At 43.3% G+C, this 24383-nt stretch overlaps 1 protein-coding gene across 1 annotated transcript in view; it reads left to right on the top strand.

Moving 5' to 3' along the window:
* Positions 1-24383, top strand: part of SLC26A4 (solute carrier family 26 member 4) — a 34628-nt gene that overhangs the window by 8562 nt on the left and 1683 nt on the right. The window contains exons 7-20 of the mRNA XM_030544852.1: positions 5546-5698; positions 5800-5882; positions 6674-6821; positions 10600-10713; positions 11347-11424; positions 11643-11738; positions 13372-13478; positions 14524-14593; positions 14958-15050; positions 15160-15255; positions 20094-20324; positions 21918-21972; positions 22313-22458; positions 23677-23760. Coding sequence (XP_030400712.1) covers positions 5546-5698; positions 5800-5882; positions 6674-6821; positions 10600-10713; positions 11347-11424; positions 11643-11738; positions 13372-13478; positions 14524-14593; positions 14958-15050; positions 15160-15255; positions 20094-20324; positions 21918-21972; positions 22313-22458; positions 23677-23760 — 1554 coding nt within the window. The remainder of the gene's footprint in view (positions 1-5545; positions 5699-5799; positions 5883-6673; positions 6822-10599; positions 10714-11346; positions 11425-11642; positions 11739-13371; positions 13479-14523; positions 14594-14957; positions 15051-15159; positions 15256-20093; positions 20325-21917; positions 21973-22312; positions 22459-23676; positions 23761-24383) is intronic.

Genomic DNA, 24383 nt, shown 5'->3' with positions numbered 1-24383 from the left:
TTTCTCCATAGTGGCCTCTCTTCCATCTTCTGCCTTCATTTCCTGCAGGGGTGATATACATAATAGATTGAGGGAATACAGAGTTTTCTTCAAGGACTTGATCCTGCTCCCATTAAGGTCAATAGATCGATAGGTGTTTGGGTTTAATTGACATGAATGGACCCCAATTCTGCATTTGTGGAAGGCTCCTTTTCCTTTCCTCTGTTCATAGGATGTCACAAGACTGTTTTGAGGTCAGTTTAATTCACTTTCAATGTCCTGGGAGAAGGAACAGGTCAGTGAGATGATAACATTTGGATACAATAGTGGAGCCAGATTAATACAATAGGGGCTGACAAAATATAGGATGATCGATGTGACTCTTTTTTAATTTAAGTGAAAGAGACCTGTCTTTCTGGAGGAAAAGGTCCTGCGTTCTGTCCTTGTTAATGACTATGATGTCTGTGTGGCCATGTGCTATAAAGGGTACAGTCCTATGTTAGGGAATTACTACAACACATTTGAGATATTGTACACAATTCTTGTATTATTTTTACAAGGATATCACCCAGTTATGGAGGATGCAGCAGAAAAAATAAAATAATTTATTAAGGGACTTCAACGTGTAGCTGTACAGAAATGCTAGAGAAAATACAAATTAAATCTTCCTATCAGATCTGGGGGTAAATCTTGGAGAAAATGGTCAAATGAAGAATTATCTAGACTGCATTGTAGTAATATTGATTTCCTGAATTGTCACATATTATAGAACCTACAGCTTTTCCCACTGAAGCTAATGAGTATTTTCATTGACTTCAGCAGCAGCAGGGCTGAGCTCAAAGGGCTTTAGACTGGCTATATGCTAACAAGTCTCCAAAGGGGGACAGGCTTTGGCCAAAAAGAATCAGACCTTATTTAAAATACTACTCTGCTGACATTGGTAGAAATGAGGGCCAGTTCAGGCAGAAGTATATTCAGTTCTTCGCAATGTTTATGGAATGTCCAGTCTATTAATGTATGGAGTGGAATAAATTGGCATATGGATTAGGAGTAATAGTGAAATTGAGAAAAAGAGAAAATCAGGCAGAATATTTGGAAAATCTTTCTGACAGTGAGATGTGTTAGGCTGTGGAATAATCTTCCTAGGAACTAATGGAAGCTCTAGCATCTTGGAACATTGAAAATAAGATCGGACAAAGCACTAAGTAATGCGCTATTGCAGGGGTGGCCACACTGTGGCTCGTGATCTGCATGCATGTCTTTTACAGTTAAAGTGTGGCTCGCAGATCCCTCTCATCTCTCCATTTTGCATCTATGGGTATGTCTACATTACGGGATTATTCCGATTTTACAGAAACCGGTATTTGGAAACAGATTGTGTAAAGTCGAGTGCACGCGACCACACTAAGGACATTAATTCGGCGGTGTGCATCCATGTACCGAGGCTAGGGTCAATTTCTGGAGCGTTGCACTGTGGGTAGCTATCCCATAGCTATCCCATGGTTCCCGCAGTCTCCCCCGCCCATTGGAATTCTGGGTTGAGATTACAATGCATGATGGGGCAAAAACAGTGTCACGGGTGATTCTGGGTAGATGTCATCAGTCAATCCTCCCTCCTTGAAAGCAACAGCAGACAATCATTTTGTGTCCTTTTCCCTGGATTGCCCTGGCAGACGCCATAGCACAACAACCATGGAATCCGTTTAGCCTTCTTTCACTGTCACCGTATGTCTACTGGATGCTGCTGACAGACGCCATACTGCAGTGCTACACAGCAGCATTCACTTACCTTTGCAAGTTAGTAGAGATGGTTACCAGTCCTATTGTACCGTCTGCTGCTTTGGAAATTGGCGATGACAGTTACCAGTCCTATTGTACCATCTGCTGCTTTGGAAATTGGCAATGATGGTTACCAGTCCTATTGTACCATCTGCTGCTGTCATGGGTGCTCCTGGCTGGCCTCGGTGAGGTAGGCCGGGGTGCATGGACAATGGGAATGACTCCCCAGGTCATTCCCTTCTTTAGGTTTTGTCTAAAGGTAGAGTCAGTCCTGCCTAGAATATCAGACAAGCCTACTAAAGAACCAAAGAGGCAAACAGCCGCTCTAGGTCACAGCCTCAGACATCCTGCAGAAATGATGAGCTCCATGCCCTGGAGGGTGCCCTGCAACAACCCCACTCCTTGCTTCCCTCCTCCCACACCCCTCCTGGGCTACCATGGCAGTTATCCGCCCATTTGTCTGATGAAGTAATAAAGAATGCATAAATAAGAAACACTGACTTTACTGAGATAAAACGGGGGAAGCAGCCTCCAGCTGCTATGTTATTCCAGGCAGGACTGAATGTCCATTAGACATTAAATGCAGGGGGGATAGGAGCGCAGTCTCCAGCTGCTATCATATTCCAGGCAGGACTGAATCTCCAGGAGACAAAGCTTAAAGAAGGAAATGACTGGGAGTCATTCCCATTTTTGCCCAGGCGCCCCCGGCCGACCTCACCAAGGCCAGCCAGGAGCACTCACGGGATGATGACGACGGCTAACAGACCTATTGCACCGTCTGCCATCAGGGAGGGGATGCTGCTGCTCAGTGCTGCAGCACTGCGTCTACCAGCAGCATCCAGTAGACATATGATGACATTGAAAAAAGGTGAGAGATTATTTTTCCCCCTTTTCTTTCATGGGGGGGGAGGGAGGGAGATTGACGACATATACCCTGAACGACCCGCGACAATGTTTTTGACCCTTCAGGCATTGGGAGCTCAGCCAAGAATGCAAATGGTTTTCGGAGACTGCGAAAGTCCTCAGTCCCCCCTCCCTCCCTCCATGAGTGTCCATTTGATTCTTTAGCTTTCCGTTATGCTTGTCATGGAGCACTGTGTTGAGTCCCTGCTGTGGCCTCTGTCTATCATAGCCTTGGAGATTTTTTCAAAAGCTTTGGCATTTCGTCTTTTGGAACTGAGTTCTGATAGAACAGATTCATCTCCCCATACAGAGATCAGATTCACTATCTCCCGTACGGTCCATGCTCTTTTTTGATTTTGGGACTGCATGGTCACCCGTGTTGATCAGCACTCCATGCTGGGCAAACAGGAAATGAAATTCAAAAGTTCACAGGGCTTTTCCCTGTCTACCTGGCCAGTGCATCCGAGTTCAGATTGCTGTCCAGAGCAGTCACAATGGTGCACTGTGGGATAGCGCCCGGAGGCCAATACCGTCGAATTGTGGCCACACTAACCCTAATCCGAAATGGCAATACCAATTTCAGTGCTACTCCCCTCGTCAGGGAGGATTACAGATATCGGTATTAAGAGCCCTTTATATCGATATAAAGGGCTTCGTTGTGTGGACGGGTGCAGGGTTAAATCAGTTTAACGCTGCTAAATTCGATATAAACTCGTAGTGTAGACCAGGCCTACCAGACTGCTGGGAGGGAAGCTTGGGGATTCTGCCCTGAGGTGGGGTGGTGGGGCTAAGTGCTTCTGCCAGAGGCAACTGGTGCCTTCTGGGGGGAGGGAGGGCCACAATTTAAAGGTTCATCCTCCCCCCACAACAGCTTGAGTCATGCCCCCCAAGGCATGCCTTCCCCAGCTCTCCGTGGCCCCTCCCTGCAACTCCAAGCTGTTAGCTCTGTGGGGAGAGGCAGCAGCAAAAGCAATGGCTCTCCCTGCACCTCCCAGCTGTTTGCTTCTGCCTCGTCCCATGGCTGCAGTTCCCAGCCTGCTGGCTCCAGTAGCTGCTGTGCAGGGAGGGGGCCTAGCGTCGCCATGTGATTGACTGGGGCCAGCAAACCCTGTCAAAAATCTGGGGGTCACGTGACCCCATGTGCCCCTCCTCCCACATCACCTCTGCTTCTGCCCAACAGGGAGGAGGGGTCTCAGGGCTCCAGCACCACAGGATATTCCTGCTGTGGCTCAGGGCTTCAGCAGGAGCAGGGATGAAGCCCTGAGCCCAGACAGGCATCTGCCATGGGGCTGAAGCCCCAAGCTCCTCCTCCGTGCAGAGCTGAAGCCCCGAGCCTTGGCAGGAGTGCCCAGCTCTTGAACTTCTGAAGATTGTTGTATGCGGCTTGGAGGGTGAGTAAGTTTGGCTGCGCTTGCTCTACAGGAAGCAATGCTGTACTGTCATGGAGATGTACCAGATGATCTCTCAGGTTTTTCCATCTGTATCTTTTATGATAGCCAAAGGGAAGTGCAACTAGGAAAGATATAGTTTGAAAAGAAATTAGATGGTGCTCCCAACTCTGATGAGCCTAAAAATGAAGAGCTGCTGCTCTTGGTTAAAACTTAATGTCCTTGTAGTCAAGTATCAGAAGGGCAACCGTGTTAGTCTGGATCTGTGAAAGCAGCAAAGAGTCCTGTGGCATCTTATAGACTAACAGACATATTGGAGCATGAGATTTTGTGGGTGAATACATGCATCTGACAAAGTGGGTATTCACCCACGAAAGCTCATGCTCCAATACGTCTGTTAGTCTATAAGGTGCCACAGGACTCTTTGCCGTCCTTGTAGTGTAACAAGTTGGTCAAGCAGAGCCACTGTGTGCAGAGCACGTGGATGAATGAGTTCTAATCCCACCTCTGATAGTGACTTGTGTGGTCTTGAGCAAGTATTTTAGCATCGGTGTGTCAGTGTTTCCCCACATGTAAAGTAGGAATAGTAATAAGATGGGCTCACCTCCTTCACATGGGTGTTGGGATGAAATTAGTAAAAAGGGTGAGAATAATTAGTAGTCCTCTCTCTGGATCAACCTCCATACACTTAGTATTGAAAGCATATTATGTTTACCATTTTGTCAGCAGTTTAAATTTTTTTTTAAATCAGCTGCACAAATTGCTGTGTGCAGTAAAACAATAAGGTCACATCCTCCTTTGCCTAGTGCTGCATGGATGGATAGAGATCCTGCCCATTACACACTTGCTGTAGGAATCTTCCTGGCCAGGGCTGACTTCCAATGGAGGATTTGGGCACCATGAAGTGAGGTGACTCTGGTTTTCTCCAGAACAGGATCCATGATGGCAGAATCATGCTCTCTGGCTATGGACAATGGAGATAGGGAGGCTGAGCAAATATTTAATCCACACACTAGATACCATGCTCCTTGGGCATATGGTGAGTGAGCCAGTGTTTTAGCCATGCATCTGCTAGCTCCTTCTTGAGCACCACAGAAAGATCTTGCCTCCTATATGGGCAAGGAGGAAGAGGCACCATATGTCCTCTTTCTTGCCCTGTGCTTCAACAAAACACAGGCAGGATTTAACCCTTGTTATGTAGTTTTAATTATACAGAAGTTAAAAAGCATCTGATAAATAAGAGATCAGTCATTCTCCTAGTTGTGCTTCTTCAGTTAAATTCACCGTGAGATCAACCCACTGATTCAGTGAGAGATTGATAGTGCACAAAAGAAACTCACATTCATAATCAAATTCCTTAGACCAGTAAAAATGAGCATATGGGACAGGTAGTCCCTGACCACCTCTGAGACTGTGTCTGCTTCTCTATATGGGCTAGTTTATCATTCTATTTAAGAGGCTTCAAAGTATTTTGAATTTTCTTTTTTTTTTTCCAGACCCTCATTGAAATATTTCAAAGAATTGGTACCACCAACATTGCAGATCTCATTGCTGGGCTACTCACCATTTTTATTTGTATGGTAGTTAAAGAAATAAATGATCGATTCAAACACAAGATCCCTGTTCCTATTCCTATAGAAGTAATTGTGGTAAGCAAAGTACCCTAATAAGAAACACAGGAGACTGGGCTGATTGCAGGAAAATCAGAGCAATGTTTTAGTATTAAAACCATTGTTTTATATGATTCCAGACAATAGTAGCCACAGGGATCTCATATGCTGCTGACCTGGAAAAAAAGTACAATGCAGGCATTGTTAAAACCATTCCTAGAGGGTGAGTGCACTTATCTTCTGAGATACAGCTAATATTTTAAATGGCTATTAATGAGACTAGTAAAAGAATATTTGTGAGAATCAGAGAGAGACACAGTCTGGTTCACAGCCAAACATTTCCTGAATTCTAGTCCTGGCTCTGTCACTAATTGTCTCCATGGCCTTTGGTAAGCATCCCCCTAGCTGTACAATGGGAATAATAATATCTCCTTTGTAAAGCATTTTGAGACCTATGGATGAAAATGCTATATAAGAGCTAGGTCCCCCCCACATATCCCAGCTAGCCCAAGGCCCCTTTAAACCCAGTGATGGGGTTGGAGCTGGGGAGAAGCAGGGGTGGGGATGCTCCAGTTGGGGCCTCTTACTGTGTGCCGGACTCCAGTTGCTAGTCCCAGCCAGGCTGTGGAGGGATGAGACTTCCTGCACCTGTGCCCCCTGCTTCCTGCCCCCATAGGTCCCCAGTCACGGGGGAGAGGTCACTATATGGGGAGCTGCCCCGCCATCTGACCAAACCCCATGCGTAAGGGAAAATGGCGCCAAAATACAAGTTCATCCAGCATGCCATTTTCCCTAAGGCCAGCCCTGTCAATAGGACCAGGATTTGGGCCATATTGAACAAGGTAATCTTGTTGTATGGTCTGCAAGTGTTCCCATCTTTTTGTTAATTTGAAATATTATTGTTCATGTTATCAGTAGTATGTGTGTCCTGCTGCCTTGAAGCTTCTTGACAAATCTAGTAAACACAGAATTTGATCAAAATTGATAATGTAAATATATTTTCTTAAATATTAGGTTTTTGCCTCCTGAGCCTCCAGCTGTCAGTATGTTTTCAGAAATGATAGCACCCGCATTTTCCACTGCTGTGGTTGCTTATGCTATCGCTGTGTCTGTGGCAAAAGTCTATGCAACGAAACATGACTATCCTATTGATGGAAATCAGGTATATGAAACCCAATTAATTTAAAAACAAATTAAATGTAATTTGGGCATGAAGGATGCTCATATGTCCAAACTGGAAAAGAAATTATACAGATTTATCAGACACAAGTGAAACTCTCATATGTGAACTTAATTAAACTATTTGAAAAAGCAGATAAGATATGGTCCTGTGATACAGTCAGTGATACATAGAGGTGAGACTGGTGTGAGCTACCCAGGATACTGAACCAGAGCCTCAGTCCTGGTTAATCTCCTGTGTTGTTCCAGTGACATCAAGGCACTGAAAGATGCTCTTAAGAGGAAGCGGGGATAACCATTGTGTAGGGGAATTCTGTGGTGATGTAAATGTAAGGGGACCGTTGCCCCCTTACTAACATTCAGTGAGGGTGTTTTGGTTGGCCAGATCCCAGCACTAAAAGGGGAAGGGTCAATGGGAAATCAGGAGCCTGAGACTGACAGTCCCCAGGAACAATGGGGAGAGGCCAATGCTCCAGATCAGCCTGATTGACAGGGTGGACAGGCTAATCAGGAAGTCAGGAGGTCGGGGGGGGGTCCCATCCTCCCTGTGAGCTGGAATTGCCTGAGTCAGACGGAGTGGGGCCGAGCTAAGGAGGAGCAGGGGCCCAAGCTGAGCTGCCGGAAGCAGAGCTGTAGCAGTCAGAGTCAGAGGGGCCAGACAAGCAGCCCCGGAAGCTGAAGGCAGAGCAGCAGCAGCAGCCGTACTGAGACAGTGTGGAGCTGGAGTTGGAGCTGGAGCTGAGGCTGGAGCAGTCCGGTGTAGGGATCGGTCCTGGCTGGCAAACCACCAGAAACCGCCCCCTGCAAAACCCCCTTTTGCCACAGAATGCTGATTTGTCTCAGAATGCTGACTCCATATTATCACAAGATTAGGAAAGTATAGCACGCTCTGCCCACATGCAGCGGGTGAGGGGAAAAAGGGGAAGAGAGAGTCCTCCACCAATGCGAAACAAGTAAACAAGGCTGTAAGCTATGCATGACGCTGTAACTGAAAGAATAAAAAGGTTGCCACGCCTCACGGCGGCGCGCTTTCCTGAACACACAAGCTGTCTGCATCTGGTTCCTTCCCGCAGTCCGGAGCCAGGAGCAGTGAGCAGCTGGGAAGAGTGAGGGGGACCCTGGGCAGTGGGCCCAGCGCAGGGAGACACCTCAGCCAAGAGGCTCTGCAGGCCAGACTTGAAGGGAGCTCATAACCCTGACAGGGCAGGGATGACGCTGGGAAGAAGGGTTCTGCCACCTAGAGCCTGAGAGTGTGTGGCCACGGCCAGAGCAAGGGTCCAACCTGCAGCATCCCTGCAGCACAGCCAGAGCCTGAGAAGGAGGCCTGGGACCTACAAGGAACAGACTGTGAAGTGCCTTGATGTCCAGAGACACTGTTTGTAACGTTCCCTGCCATAGAGCAGGGTGATGTGTTTTCCTTTAATCTTTCCCATTTTTCCTTACCCTTTTTTGAAATTAATTGTTAAACAAACAACTTGTATTTGGTTTAAATTGTATGAAATGATCAGTGGGTCAGGAAGATGCCCAGTGCAGAGAGAGCACCCCAGAGTGGGGACACCCTAGCCCCTGTCCTGGGTGACCACAGCAGGTTTGGGGGTTGAGCCCCCCAGGAATCCTGAGCCCAGCCTTGTTGGGGTTACGAGGACTCTGCCAGACAGGAGAGTAGAAGGGGAGCCCTCAAGGGCAGGGAGGCCTCTGGGTAAAGGAAGTGGGAGCGAGGACTCAGATCCTTTTGCTAGCCCACTTCACTGGGGTAGTGCAGAAGCCAGGAAAGTTCCTCACAATAGTGGGACCATTCCCCCGCTTACATAATCCTGGAATAACTGACTTTATGTGGCCTGCTTCCACTTCTTTGCATAGGGAGTGTTCTGAGGTGGCTGGTGGTAGGGAGGGGCAATGCTGGGCTGGTGAACCAGTACCTGGAAGACCACTCCAGTCAGCATAAGTTAGGCCTGATCTATAGTTAGTTTTTGTACCAATTTAACTCTTTCAATTGGGAGTATGATTTTATGCCTATATTATTAAATTGGCACATCCCCTTAGTGTAGACACAGTTATACTGCTATTAATGTGTGTATGTCTGTACAGCTTACTCCTGTAAATGTGTGGGTGTAAGCTGTGCCAGTGTCGGAACCTTTATACCACTGTCACTGCATCCATACTAATGCGTTGGGGTTGTATTGCTTCAACTATAGCCATTTATAAACCATTTATAGTGTTATAAAAACTGTAGACAAACCCTGTGGTTGCTCAAACTGTCTCTATCCGTAGGATCAAGGAAGATGAAGAAATGGCTTAGAGCTACCTTTGTCTCCTCTATCCATGCTGAACATATATTGCATCCTTTGAATATGTGGGAAAATTGTATTTGCTACAAAAAATGAGCCAAGCATGTTGTTTAACTGGTCTTTCTGTCCTTTACAACTAATGAATAATGCCCTAATTACAATATATCTGATTTTAGAAATATTTTTATTTATTAGGTAACCAAATTGGCCCTCTAAGCATGTGAATTATGAGTGGAGACTCCTCTATGTTGGCCATTGTGTATCGTCAAACTATAATACACAATGTTCACATTGGGAAACACTTTAAATGAAGGTTGCCTAACATGTCTTCACTTGCAGTTTAATAAGGCTAAGTGGGTAGTACAGCTGCATGTACTGTTTTCAACATTCTAGCTACACTGCCCTGTTCCAGAAGTCATTACGTAGTGATTACAGTAGCTGAATGATTGATAATCAAAAATATTATGTTCCTTCTAGTACTAATACTATGCCTGGCAAACATTCAACAACAGAAAGTCATAGAAAGAAAGCTTGATTACTAGTCTGCTTAAACTAGATGAGTGAAAAATAATAAGAGCATAAAAACAGGCCATGAAAGAAGGTTTGAGGGAGGGTCAGTTACCTTCTTTCGTCAGTGATAATTAGGGCCCTACCAAATCCACGGCCATGAAAAACACCTCATGGACTGTGAAACCTGGTCTCCCCTGTTAAATTTGGTCTTTTGTGTGATTTTACCCATACTATACAGATTTCATGGGGGAGACGAGTGTTTCTCAAATTGGGGGGTCCTGACCCAAAAGGGAGTTGGGGGTGGGTCACAAAGTTATTTTACAGGGGTTGCAGTATTGCCAACCTTACTTCTGCGGTGCCTTCAGAGCTGGGTGGCTGGAGAGTGGCAGCTGTTGGCTAAATGCCCAGTTCTGAAGGCAGTATCCCACCAGCAGCAGTGCAGAAGTAAGGGCTACAATACCATACTACACCACCCTTTACTTTACAGCCTTCAGAGCTGGGCGTCTCATCTTATTTTGGTACATTTATGGAATTAAGCTATACCAACATAGGCGTCTTTATACTGGTACAACTGTGTCCACGCTAGGGGATTGCACCAGTTTAACTATATTGGTTTCTAAGATGATGTAGTTAAATCAGTAAAAAAAAACTGTGTGCAGATCAGCTCTGAAATACTTTACAGCAGCTGTTGTAACGAATCCAGTATTTTGTGTAAGCCTACTGTACTTCTCACTTTACAAGCTCCTATAAGGAAATGTTACCTTTGCTGTGCAAACAGGGGGCTGGAACAATTTGTATAGTGGGGGTGCTGAGAGCCATTGAACCAAACTCTAAACCCTGTATATGATGGAAACCACTTCAAACCAGAGGGTGCTGCTGCCCCAGCACCCCTAGTTTCAGCACCTATTTGTGTAAATGACATCTTAAAAAAATCTACATTTACATCATCATCTAATCTTCTAGGAACTTATTGCCTATGGGATCAGCAATGTGTTTGCAGGAGCTTTCTCTTGTTTTGTTGCTACTACCGCTCTATCACGTACTGCTGTCCAGGAAAGCACTGGTGGGAAAACCCAGGTAATGGGTTTATTTTACTATTAATTTTAAAGATATTTCAGTTTAATATTGCATAAGGCAAAGACTTCACAGAGGGTTAACTCCAATATGTTTGTCTGTATGACGCTGGTTGGGTAGACAGTGGGATTTGAACCCAGGTTATGTAGTGCTAAATGCATGAAACACCACTGCTAAAGCTAAAGCCCAGAATACTGCAAATGGAGCCTGTAACACTCACAAACGTCTTATGTGGACCAGCCACTAGAGGGACACAAAGACTTTCCTAGTGTGGGTTATACTTTACATAATAACAACTGTACACTATTTAATAGTAGGGCCATTCAAAGGGTAAGTAGCAGGTAGAATATGGAGCTGGTGTGGATTTCTTCTCTTCTCTTACACAAAGTCACCCTTTCCCAAGGTACTAATTTGTGGTGATTTACATGGACTGATGAGACTTAATCACCTTGTACAGTTGAATTGTTTCTGGATTTGGCTGTGTATACTTAAACATAATAAATATTTTAACAGGTCTCCTTGTTTACAAAGAAATATAAAATATACCAACATATGCATTATTCATAGTCAGTTTGAAAACATAGCAGAGAGTCTAAAAATACTTGTTTCATATCAACACTACTATTGTCTTTGCAGGTTGCCAGCCTAATCTCAGCAGGGATTGTACTGATTGCCATTGTGGCTCTGGGGAAACTGCTAGAGCCCTTACAGAAGGTACGATGCTTCTCCTCTCTAGCACTCTTACCCCTGCACCATTTAGGCCATATGCTCAGCTGATGTACATTGGAGTAGCAGCTCCATTTGGAACTGTGCTGATTTATACCAGAAGACTATCTGGCTCATAGTGTAATTAATAATCAGAAAACTGGCCCAAAAACATACAGTGTGTTCTCCCTTCTGAATAACCCAGTTTTCACAATCTCTCTTTGCAGTCTGTATTGGCAGCTATTGTCATTGCCAACTTGAAAGGGATGTTCATGCAGGTGTTTGATGTTCCTCGTTTGTGGAGGCAGAATAAGGCTGATGCTGTAAGTCATTTACTTTTTTCTTAAATGTTTTGGTTCTAGTTCTCTTTTTGTGTTTTAACCCCACCCAGTTTACTCATAACTTCCACACTTTGTTAACAGAAACAGAATTTTGTATTGTTAACACCAAAAGACTTTAAGACAGATTATCTGGTCCATTAACGCAGTTTTGTGTTAGTCTGCCAACACAAAACTCTCCTAAAGCCAGCAGATCCAGCCAGTGAAAATCTCATCCTGTGTAGGAGGCACTTGTGACAGCTTCTATATCACATTCATTCCTAGTCTCCCATCGGAAGGGGTGTGTCTAGAGGAAAGGGGGCTTGATCAGGGGCCATCCCTTGCTGTTAGCAACCAGCAAAGTTTAGAGTTGCCTTCTAGTTCAATCAGTTGAGCTGCAGATTAATGTAAAGACAGCCTGAAGTCACTTTTACCATCCCACTGTGGTCTTTTGCCGAGCACAGTTTGGCTGAATAAGAGAATCTGGCCCCTTATATTCAGATTCTGAACCAACGCATAACCAGTCGCCAAATGTTGCCATATAGCCTGCAACAACAACATTAGTGTGGACCATGCCTGGACCAATATCATCACAGTCCTCACCAAATAAATGTTTTTTTTCTTACTTGGAGCAGTAATAATCTGTGCTGGAATGTGTACATAGGGGCCCTTGCTGTGTCAAGATGTATGCACAATTACATTTAGACTGTGCCGTCATACCCCTATAATCTCATCCCAAGGCCCCCTCATGTCTCTTATTGGAGTTTCTGTGTGGCGTGCTTGTGGGAATCAAGTATTGCATGGAAAGTATCATCTCCACATAATCCCTGATATGCAAATATTTTCTCATGAATGCCTATGCTTCTCCCAAGTTCCTTATTTTTCTTTGGTGCTTTATGGATTGAAGGCCCTCAGGCTTCCCACCCAAATCCCAAAGTCCTTACTCAATTTTTACTCAGTCCTTTTCTTGGGTAAAAGTCTCTTTGACTTCATTGGGAACAGATGGTGCTCAGTACCTCACAGGGTTGGGCCCAATGGGAGTTTCTGAGCTGTAACTGAGTAAGGAGTTCAGGAATTAGCCCAAGTAGGCAGCACAGACTTCAAAATGTGTGTCCCCCCACCTTCCCCACCCGGTTTATGTGAAATACTACCCATTTGTGGTACAGATCCTTCTCCCAGAAATAAGTGGAAGCCTTCCTTTGCCACCACATATCTGAGGGCAGACTATCATCCTACAATAAATAAGGTTCTTGGGGAAATACATTGCTTCAAACTCCTGGAGTGAAAATAACAAAAGTAGCTGCTGCTTGAGAGAAGTAAAGACCATGAAAAATTGTATCTTCTTTAACTGTACAAGGGATAACTGAGTCCCTGCTAGACTTTGTTATCTTAGAATAGCTTGATAATTTATTGCCTAAAAACAAAATACAAATAACAAACAAAACAAAGATGGGCAAAAGTGGCTTGGAAATAAAGGAAAAGTTTAATATAGAAGTCAGTACATAGCTGGGTATTTTGACCATGTTGAAGCTTAAATTCTTTTGTTGCTATTATTATTTGGTGTAGTGATCTTCTGTTGTGATCAGAAGCTATTTTCTTGTTTAATTCAGAGACACTATGTTTGTTCTTTCCTCTCTAGATGATCTGGATTTTCACATGTGTGGCATCCATCATTCTGGGTCTTGATTTGGGATTACTTGCTGGCCTTGTGTTCGGATTACTGACAGTTGTGGTGAGAGTTCAGTTGTAAGTAACACAGAAACAGAAAAACCAGTCAGTGCTATAAGTAAGGGAATTTAGAGAAAAGGAGAAAATTTATGTCTGAAAATCAGTCATATTTGACCATGAATTTGAAGTGAAAGAAAATCTACCCTTCTGTTTCTGAAATTCTGTTCATAGATTCTAAAGCCAGAAGGTACTGTGTTGTAGTTACATTGATGTAAAGGACGCATGCATTATTTTTATGATTGATCTACTCTATATTTTACCTGGCCATCTGTCATTTAGATACCCATGAGAGATCTTAAAAGGGATGGAAGCATTCAAAATAAAGTATAAGAAGATATGAGTAGCCATACTTTATCAATTACTATTCACTCAGTATAGAACAGTACCATTGGGAGGAGGGGGAAGGCACATGTTGAGACAGATAACATTTTGGCATGTAACATTCTCTGCAGCTACTTATTCTGGGTGTCTTTATAAGGTACCTGTAGAGTAGAAGATATGTGCAGACATGTGTGTGCTATGTGACCATTCCTTCCCCTTCCCACCACCCACACTTTATTGCTGCTTTAAGATTCCACTCCAAGATTCACATTTTAGCTGTTGACTATGGCTCTGGTGTTCCCTTCACTGCCTAGCATGGATGAGAGCAAACATGTGGAAGAATAAGTGAACTGAATGGAGGTGATGGGTGACTTCACAGGATGTTGCTCCACTGCTCAGCCACCTCATAACTCTCTATTGCTGAATATAAGATAACACCTTTCCTTCCGCCTGGAATCCAGGAAGCAAAGCTGACATCAAAGCCAGTCCATAGCTTTGCTGTCAGGAAGTGCTTAAAAGTGGTGCAGTCAGTACGCTTGAGTCACCATAGATCAAAGTGCATCACATCCAAGCAAGGGCCTGCTATATCCAAGGGAATCCCCTGCACAACCTCCTGCTGGGGCTATTCCGTTTGCTGATTCTCGCCATTCTGTAAAAGGTTATATGTAACAAGTCATCCCATGTTATACGTTCTTCAGCTGAATGTTAATTTTACACCATATTTTCTTTTTGTTTCTGTTAGTCCCTCATGGGGTGGCCTTGGGAACGTTCCTGGCACAGACCTCTACAAGAACGTCAAGAACTACAAAACTGTGAGTGTTTCTGACTGGTTATTTTCCTAATGGCAGCCTGCAAACTAAAGTGAGGTATGGAGTTCTACCTTGCAGATCTATAAAGCACATCTCCTGAAGATAATGGATCTCAGTTTAAAAATATCCATCTGGAGCCAAGTGGTCAGACCACATTGCATGCTGGGAGCAATAGTTTCTGGGAGCTAAACCTTTATATTAAAAGTGAAGGTAGCTAGCAATCAGCTCCTTTTTATATAAATTAGGTGCCTACTTGGATTCTTGGCAAGTAATCAAACTGATGGTCTATTAGGCTAAAGTTTGGTTGGTGCTGCTAATTAGGTAAATGTTATATCCATGCTTGACCTTGAAATTATTTTGACAACAGGTTGTTGAACCAGAAGGAGTGAAAATTCTCAGATTTTCCAGTCCTATTTTTTATGCTAATATAGATGGATTGAAAAGCAGCCTGAAATCCACTGTAAGTAGTCTGTGATGATTTTGAAGGTTTGCCATTTAATTGGCTTTGGAATTTCTACAGCTGTTTGCCTAGATAAAACAAAAATCATTTTGATAACTTGGTCCTGTAGGTGGGGTTTGATGCAATTCGTGTGCATAACAAGAGGCTCAAAGCACTGAGGATGATACAGAAACTGATCAAGAAGGGAAAATTAAAAGCAACTAAGGTAAAGTTTAGTGTTTTTTCTTCTCTTTGTTAAAGGGTTACTGTCATGGCTAATAGCTCTATATCAGGCAAGCTGGCTTTGTTTTGGTTCACATTGATGTGATGTAAGCTTCCATGTATTTTATTTTTAAAATAAAGAGGAGAGAGTTTTGACAGATCACTGTTATAGGAAGTATGGACCCTACATGAGACTTGGGAAGCTAGGGGTGAAAACCATGCATCAGGCCACTGGAGGCAACTACGCTTAGTGGTAATCTGTGTGGTGTAGCAAAGAGCATGTTTAGCTGTGTTCCCAAAAGGTGGCACATTCACCCAAAAGACAGCAGACTGGGCTGTGTTAGATGTTCAAGAAGGCTAGATGGGTATATTTCTTAATGGACTCCCTATAGTGTAAAAATATAATTAGTAAGGTCAAAAAAGACTCAAAGTAACAGCATTTTTTTTTAATTACATCAGAAGCAAAAAGCCTGCTAAACAACCAGTGAGGTCACTGGATGATTGAGATGCAAAAGGAGCACTCAAGGAAGATAAGGCTATTTTGGAGAAACTAAATTAATTCTTTGCATCAATCTTCATGCTGAGGATGTGAGGGAGATTCCCAAACCTGAGCCATTCTTTTTAGGTGACAAATCTGAGGAACTGTCCCAGATTGAGGTGTCATTAGAGGAGGTTTTGGAAAAAATTGATAAACTAAACAGTAATAAGTCACCAGGACCAGATGATATTCACCCAGAAGTGCTGAAGGAACTCAAATGTGAAATTGCAAAATTACTAACTGTAGTTTGTAACCTATCATTTAAATCAGCTTCGGTACCAAATGACTGGAGGATAGCTAGTGTGACATGAATTTTTAAAAAGGGCTTCAGAGGTGATCGTGGCAATTACAGACCGGTTAGCCTGACTTCAGTATCAGGTAAACTGGTTGAAAATATAGTAAAGAACAAAATTGTCAGATTCATAAATGAACAGAATTTGTTGGGGAAGAGTCAACAGGGTTTTTGTAAAGGGAAATCATGCCTCGTCAATCTACTAGAATTCTTTGAGGAGGTCAACAATCATCTGGACAAGGGGTATCCAGTGGATATAGTGTACTTAGATTTTCAGAAAACCTTTGAAAAGATCCCTTATGAAAGGCTCGTAAGCAAGATAAGCTGTCGTGGGATAAGAGGGAAGATTCTCTCATGAATCCATAACTGGTTAAAAGATAGGAAACAAAGGGTAGGAATAAATGGTCAGTTTTCAGAATGGAGAGAGGTAAATAGTGATGTCCCCAAGGGGTCTATAGCGGGATGAGTCTTCTTCAACAAATTCATAAATGAGCTGGAAAAGGGGTAAACAGTGAAGTGATAGAATTTGCAGATGATACAAAACTACTCAAGATAGTTAAGTCCAAAGTGGACTGCGAAGAGTTACAAAGGGATCGCACAAAACTGGATGACTGGGCAACAAAATGGCAGATGAAATTCAGTGTTGATAAATGCAAAGTAATGCACATTGTAAAACATAATCCCAACTATACATATTGAATGATGGGGGCTAAATTAGTTGTTACCACTCAAGAAACAGATCTTGGAGTCATTGTGGATAGTTTTCTGAAAACATTCACTCAATATGCAGTGACATGGATAACATACATGGGCTTTCAATCTTCCCCAATTTACCCTTGTGTCAGATTTAGAAAGTGAACGCCCACATTCTCCACCATGTCATAGGTTGTACTTCTAAGATGGACTCTTGGGGTAAGGGTGGGCACCTCTCTTGTCCCAGACATCCTTCTCTGGCTGTAGGCATTGCTGTATTGCTGATTCAGAGCATGGGGTGCAGCTCTCTGGCTCTGAGTCATAGGGAGGCAGCTCCCTGTCCCTTCTGGCCATAACCTCGAAAAGAGACAACTAAGGCGGGATATGATAGAGGATAGAAATCATGACTGGTATGGAGAAAGTAGATAAGGAAGTGTTATTTACTCCTTCTTATAACACGAGAACTAGCAGTCAGCAAATAAAATTAATTGGCAGCAGGTCTAAAACAAAGAAAAAAAATATTTCTTCACACAACGCACAGTCAATCCATGGAACTCTTTGCCAGAGGATGTTTGTGAAGGCCAAGACTTATAGCAGGGTTAAAAAAATAACTAGATAAGTTCATGGAGGATAGGTCCATCAATGGCTATTAGCCCAGATAGGCAGGGATGTAAAACCTTGCTCTTAAGTGTCCCTAGCCTCTGTTTGTCAGAAGCTGGGTGTGGACGAGAGGGGATGGATCACTTGATGATTGCCTGCTCTGTTCATTCCTTCTGAAGCACCTGGCATTGGCCACTGTTGGAAGACAGGATACTGGGCTGGATGGACCATTGGTCTGATCCAGTATGGCCGTGCTTATGTTATTATAATGCAAGTGGAAGGAAGCTCGACTCTTTGTTTTGATGTAATTGTTTATTTTGTGATACATACTGAAATGGAGAGTGGAGATTCTTTTTCCAGCCGATGTTGCCCAGACACTTCCACATTCAGAAAAACTATCTGACGTGTGTACCAGGCACCACATGCTACAGAGTTGGAAATCTCTATGTTTGGGTGAAATATAGGTGGATGTAGGAAAGGACCTGTGACTATTGTGACAAAGTTCCTCCTCTACCTTAGTGGGTCCTGCGCTTATTGGCAGATTTGTTCACCTCAGTGATCTTCCCCTCTTGTGGAACCCACAGTCTGGGTCAGCTCCTCCTGTGTCTGATCAGGAGTTGGGAGGTTTGGGGGGAACCTGGGCCTGCCCTCTACTCCAGGTTCCAGCCCAGGGCCCTGTGGATCGCAGCTGTGTATAGTGCCTCCTGTACCAGCTGCATGATAGCTACAACTCCCTGGGCTACTTCCCCATGGCCTCCTCCAAACACCTTCTTTATCCTCACCACAGGACCTTCCTCCTGGTGTCTGATAACGCTTGTCCTCCTCAATCCTCCAGCAGTACACTCTCTCACTCTCAGCTTTTTGCCTTCTTGCTCCCAGCTCCTCACACACGCTCCTTCTCCTCTGGCTCCTCCCTACCTGACTGGAGTGAGCTCCTTTTTAAACCCAGGTGCCCTGATTAGCCTGCCTTGATTGGGTGCAGGTGTTCTAATTAAAGTAGCTATCTCTACTGCCTTCTAGAAAGATCTTAATTGGCCCCAGGCGCCTTGATTAACCTGAAGCAACTGCCTTTTGGTTACCAGGGTACTAGGGATTTGTTTAGCCTGGCGCTAACATACCTGTTTCTCAGTACTTTACTGTAGCCATCTGGCCTTGCCCCATCACACTGTGTATCCATTCACCAGCCTCAGATGATCACTGAGAAGCCCAAGATGCACAGTTCTGTAGCATAGTGCACTGTGATATGACTGTATTGATCACTCACCTCTCTTTTTGGTGATATGCTGGGAAGGGGAAGTCCCTGGCACTGGGATGTGACTGTGTGAGACACCCAAGATTACACAGAAAGGGCAATGTACACATAGTATCAAGTCTGGTAAGTGGACATACACCTACGCTCACTAGGGAGAGGAAGTCCTCTTGGCCCACCGAGAGCGGTAACCATCCAGTGCTGCATCTAAATGCTTTGAGGTGTATCAAGGTGCAATAAAGATCAATGCTCCATCATAAACCACTGCAACATGGAAACTTTATAGAACATTGTGGCTACTTCAGAGTCAAAATGCATCTGGTCAGTACTCGTTATGGAGGGGAGCCATTAACTGCTGATAACGTGTAACTAACTGGACAATTCTCCTGAAAAAGGGCAATATGTTCAAACATGGGCACCTGAAGAGGATAATCAAATTGCAAATATGAAGTGTCAGTTTGAACCTCATCTTCAGAACTTGACCTATCTAGTGAACTCTACCCTAGAGTATTTTCAGGGCCTGGGTAAAAGAAATCCTTTCCCTCCAGCATGCAGGCAGCAGTAGAACTCCTCCGTGGCTGCTACTATAGCCTTGGGGTTGAGGTTGGAGTGAACATTGGCAGCTGTGCCCACAGTGTGTTGGGGAGGGGAGAGAAAGGCCAGTGGATCTGGACACAGTAGATTACCTGGCCCTTCCTCTACTCCTCATCCCTACATCTGTTTTACGAAGTTATAGACTGGCAGTCCCTTCAGAGCTGCATTCTAGTGCACAGAAAGTGCAAATTCCTTACACAGGCTCCTTATATCTTGCCTTCTATATGCAGAAGAATTGCATAGGATTTCCTGCCAACAGGGCATTCCACTGCTGCTTAAATGGGGCAACATTTATTGTGCTAGTTATAAAATGGCCATTTATACTAAGTGATTATATCAGTGTCCAAATGTGGAATGTTGATGTCCAATTGAAGTCCCCACAGTTGAAGTTGGGAATAAAAGTGTCATTTTTTGCCAGATATTATACTGCAGGATGCTAGAATTTTGTTTTCTTTCAAGTTTATATGATGAAATGTTCAGTTAAGTGACAACAACTCTTGACCCTTGGACTGTTATTGCAACAAATGTTATATATATAATTCAAAAATAAAAACATCAACCCTAAAGATTCTATAGGGTGAGGTTCTTAAGTGGAAGCTTGCTAGTTGTTTTCTGGACAGTGGTTTTCCCACATGGCTCTCCGTCCTTAATGCACAAAAAAACAGGAAAGAAAATACACTGTATGCAGGGAGAAATGCTCATTATTGGCTCAGTATTGTTTCCATTGAAGTCATTTAGTGCAGGATCAGTCATATGTGAAGAAATGAGGGAAAAAATGCTTCAGCCAGTATTGCTTAAATAAGCTAATATGGAAAAATTCCAAAATCTTTGTCCCTGATTAAGGGATATATTTCTTATATTATCTATTCTGATTAGAATGGCATCATCAGTGATTCTGGGGCTACCAATGAAGCTTTTGAGTCTGACGAAGATCTCGATGATCCTGAAGATCTTAAAATTCCAACCAAAGAAGTAGAGATCCAAGTGGACTGGAATTCAGAACTCCCAGTCAAAGTGAATGTCCCCAGAGTGCCTATCCACAGTTTAATTTTTGACTTTGGAGGTGTATCATTCTTGGATGTTGTAGCCGTGAGGACAATGAGAATGGTAAGTCTTTTTTTTTTTCTGTGCAGTATTAGTCATTGGTATGTTAGTTAGGGACAGTTTGGCTGAAATTAATTTTGAGTTTCTCAGTGTATGTTGGTTTGTGACACATCTTTCATATTTCTGTAACAACAGGTAGATTTTGGTCTATTTAAAAATTAGATTAAAAAAACTATAATAAAAATATTTTTAAGCTTGTAAAGACAAGCACTTAAGCATTAGAAAATGCCAGACTTAGGATGCCTGTGCAACCTTAATTTGGCCTCCTTGTGCCTATGCATTGCTACTATCTTTAATTTACATGATCGCATATTTTTTCCATGGGATCCCTGCTTCAGTCAGTGCACAGGATGGCCAGCGCTCACTTAAAGAGAAGCTATTCAATATTTTGTTTTATTCTGATTGTTCAATGTCTGGTCCCATGCCTTATTTACCACACACGAGTCAGACTTTGCCATGAAGAGAAAACTACTAACTTCCTCATGGACTTTTCTTTAGCACTCAGCACTGTAGTATCTGACTACATTAATATTAATCAATGTATGTTCACAACACCCCTGCGAGGTGAGGGGTATTATCCCCATTTTACAGATGGGGAGCTGAGGCACAGAGAGATTAAAATGAAAAGTATCCACTAATTGTGGGTGCCCAGTAGGTGACACATAGGATCTGATTTTTCAGAGAACTTAGCATTATATAGCACTTGGTATGTTCACAGCATTGACTTCAACTGCAGTTCCTGAGTGGTCAGCACTTCTGCAATTCAGATCCCAGGTTATTAAGTTGGACATCCAGAAAATGAGGAACAATTAATAACTACCTGCAAAAAAAAATTTTCTGTTCCTGTAATCCTCAGCCTTATTCATTATGCATCTTCCAACTACTGCAACAAATGAGGGAGGGGTCCCACAGACCATAGGTTCTCCACCTTTTTGTTTCTGAGGCCCCCCTTAATATGCTATAAAAACTCCATGTGTGCCACAACTGTTTTTTCTGCATATAAAAGCCAGGGCTGGCATTAGGGGGTAGCAAACAGGGCAATTGCTTGGGGCCCACACCAAAGGGGGCCCCCACAAAGCTACATTGCTCAGGTTTCGACTTCAACCATAGATGACAGGACTCAGGGCTCCAGGCTTCAGACCCATGCAGTGGGGCTTCTGCTTTCCACTCTGGGCTCCAGCGAGTCTAATGCTGACCCTGCCTGGCAGACTCCCTGAAGCCTGCTCACGGCCCCCCAGGGGGCCCCGGACCTCTGGTTGAGAACCATTTCCACAGACAACCTTCTGTACTGCACAACCCCAGTTCATTCCCAGAGCATGTCCATAGTGCCATGCAGTCATAATCATAGATGGCACTGTCAGCTTTGCCTTTAATAATCAAAGTCTGGCCACTGACAGAAACAGCATACTGGAGTAGATGGACTTTGGGTCTGGCAATTCCTATATTCCTATGAATCAAAGAACACATGATTCGGGATTGTGGTGCAAATGCTCAAAGGAAAATGAAAAATGTAACTAAACTTTGTGAATACAAATACTATTTCTTAAATGTGTGTGTATAAGAAAATGTTTATTGCAAACTACCCCTTTTTTCCAGATAGTTAAAGAGTTCGAGAGAATTGATGTGACTGTATACATCGCATCACATCAAGGTAAACATATATGTACAATCTCTAATGCACAGCATGAAGAATAAAATAAAAGTAATAAAGGATCTGTGGATTGTACCTGTAGAAGTACTTTTTTAGTAAATATAGTTAAAAGTGAACTGAACTGCTCTTTTAAACAAATAAATAGTTAAACTGTGTCTGGCTGTGTCTGCAGGGTACAAAGAAGTCTTGGGGAGAATTGAATTTAACTTAGAGAGAACCTACTGTGATAGAATTATAGTTCTATACTTTCTATTGTTGATAATTGTTAATCTCTATTTTGACACATTTCTTCAATTATTTTCAAATTTATCAGTCTTTTATAACTTTGTTTTTTGTTCAGACAACATTATAAGAAAGCTGGAACAATGTGGCTTCTTTGACGATAACATCAGAAAAGACATGTTCTTCCTGACTGTCCATGATGCTGTGCTTTACATACAGCATGAAATGATGCACAGAGACATCCAGGATCCTATTTTTGAAAAGGTGAGGACCATGTACCATTCATTTTTCTGTATCATACACTAGCTGTAAATAGTTTTCACAGTTTGTGGTAAAGGGAAAAAGCTTTAGGAACTACATGAAGAGTTGTTTAAAAAAAGCAAAAGATTTTCATACAAGGTGCTTATAAACCGGACAGCTTGTGTTGTATGTTTGATGGCCTGCAGATCTTTTCTAACTGTTTAGAGATTATTAATTACTATAAAAAGAACGGTTGCTACTCTGAAACCACTAATTACTATGTATCATTTATATTGCAGTAGTGCAGGCTGAGGTCCCATTGTGCTAGGCACAGCCAGAGATACCCATGCCTACCGATGTGTGTGTGTGTGTGCGCGCGCGCGCAGAGTGAGGGCAACTGGCGTCAGCAGCATTACTGAGCATGCTCAGTCCATGTGAACATGCTCAGTCCAACCAAGCAACAAATCTAGGGGAGGAGGAGGAACTGACCCCACATGCCCATGGCCCACCCCCCACATCGCCTCTGCAACAACACAAAGATGTAGTGAACCAGTGCTTCCTGCAATTCCTGAGAAACTTTAGAACACTGAACAGATTGATTCAAATCCTCCATCCATTACAAAGAGGCCCTAAAGTTCTAACTCTGCCTCTATCCAGTGCCAGTGCTAGCCCATTGGGGGCCCTAAGCAGGAATATTTTTGGGCCTCCTTACAACACACAATTAATTAATGGGGTGGGGCCTTGAATTGCTCAGGGCCTCAAGCAATTGCTTCGTCTGCTTATGCCGGGCACTGGCTCTGCCTACACTCATCTTAAATATTCAGCCTTGATAAGGCCATACACTCCACCAGGGGCCTTCAAATTTTGTGACTGTCCTCACAAATACAACAGTATGGGGCCCTGAATTTTTGGTCATTTTTGCTTATCATATCAGACTCTGGAGGAGTTACTCTGCAGTATTTATGTATTTAAAAAAGGTTGCATACCATTTTAACTAACCTATGGCTGCATATACACAGACACTGAGTCATCACCAGGATTACAACCACGGCCTTCAGCATCAAAAGCACAAGTCTCTACCCCAACAGCTAAAAGAATAATTTTGTTAATTGTGAGTAAGCAGCAGGTTTTTATAGGCGGAGGCAGTAACACCAAGGCTTTTCATGGCAACATAACTTTATATATATAACTTTATTGCAACATTCATTTTGTTCACAATACTTGTTAACCTTTTCTGTTAAGATTTCACTGATGCAGGAATCTAAGGAACCAATAGATTTCTCAGAAACAGGCAAGCTTGATGATGAACTTGATGTTCAGGAGGAGGTATGGAGCTATCCTTTTAATTAAATAAAGCATGTGTCCATGATGTATTCATATTTATCTTAACTATAGCAGCATGAGTGGTGCTGACATATGGGGCCAACCAAGAAAAAATAAAATAAATCAAAACAAAAAAAAACACCATAGCCTTGTGGGCTTTACAGACTGTGGCAGCCGACTGGCTGATCCAGGGAAAATATTGACTGACGCCCAAAGAATGGGTTGTGGGATGCCCAAAGTCTGCCCTCCCTCTTCACCTAGCAGTCCATGCTAGTTAGGGAATTCAGTGAATCTTTTTTGAAGGTGTAGCAGGTGCCACATGTATTCACACTTCTCCAGCACCCACAAGGTTTTATGCCGGCTTCTACCCTACAAAGGCTTAATGCTTTCACCTGAAACTGCTCTCCCCATCCACCAAGCACCAGCCAGTTCTAAAAGCCATAATTTACCCCTAACATTTTCAAGTTACCTCAGGGACTGAAGAAGAAACAGCCTGACTCCAGATTGATTGTTTTGTGAGGGTTCAACCTGCTACTTGACAACCAGTGTTTATTGGGTGTAGGTCATCTCCCTGGTTGACTACTGAGATGAAGCTGCCAACCAGAGAGATGGCTTCAGGTTACAGC

This window comes from Gopherus evgoodei, chromosome 1, assembly GCF_007399415.2.
Source record: "Gopherus evgoodei ecotype Sinaloan lineage chromosome 1, rGopEvg1_v1.p, whole genome shotgun sequence".
In the NCBI taxonomy this organism is placed as follows: Eukaryota; Metazoa; Chordata; order Testudines; family Testudinidae; genus Gopherus; species Gopherus evgoodei.
This window is presented reverse-complemented; position numbering and strand designations above follow the sequence as displayed.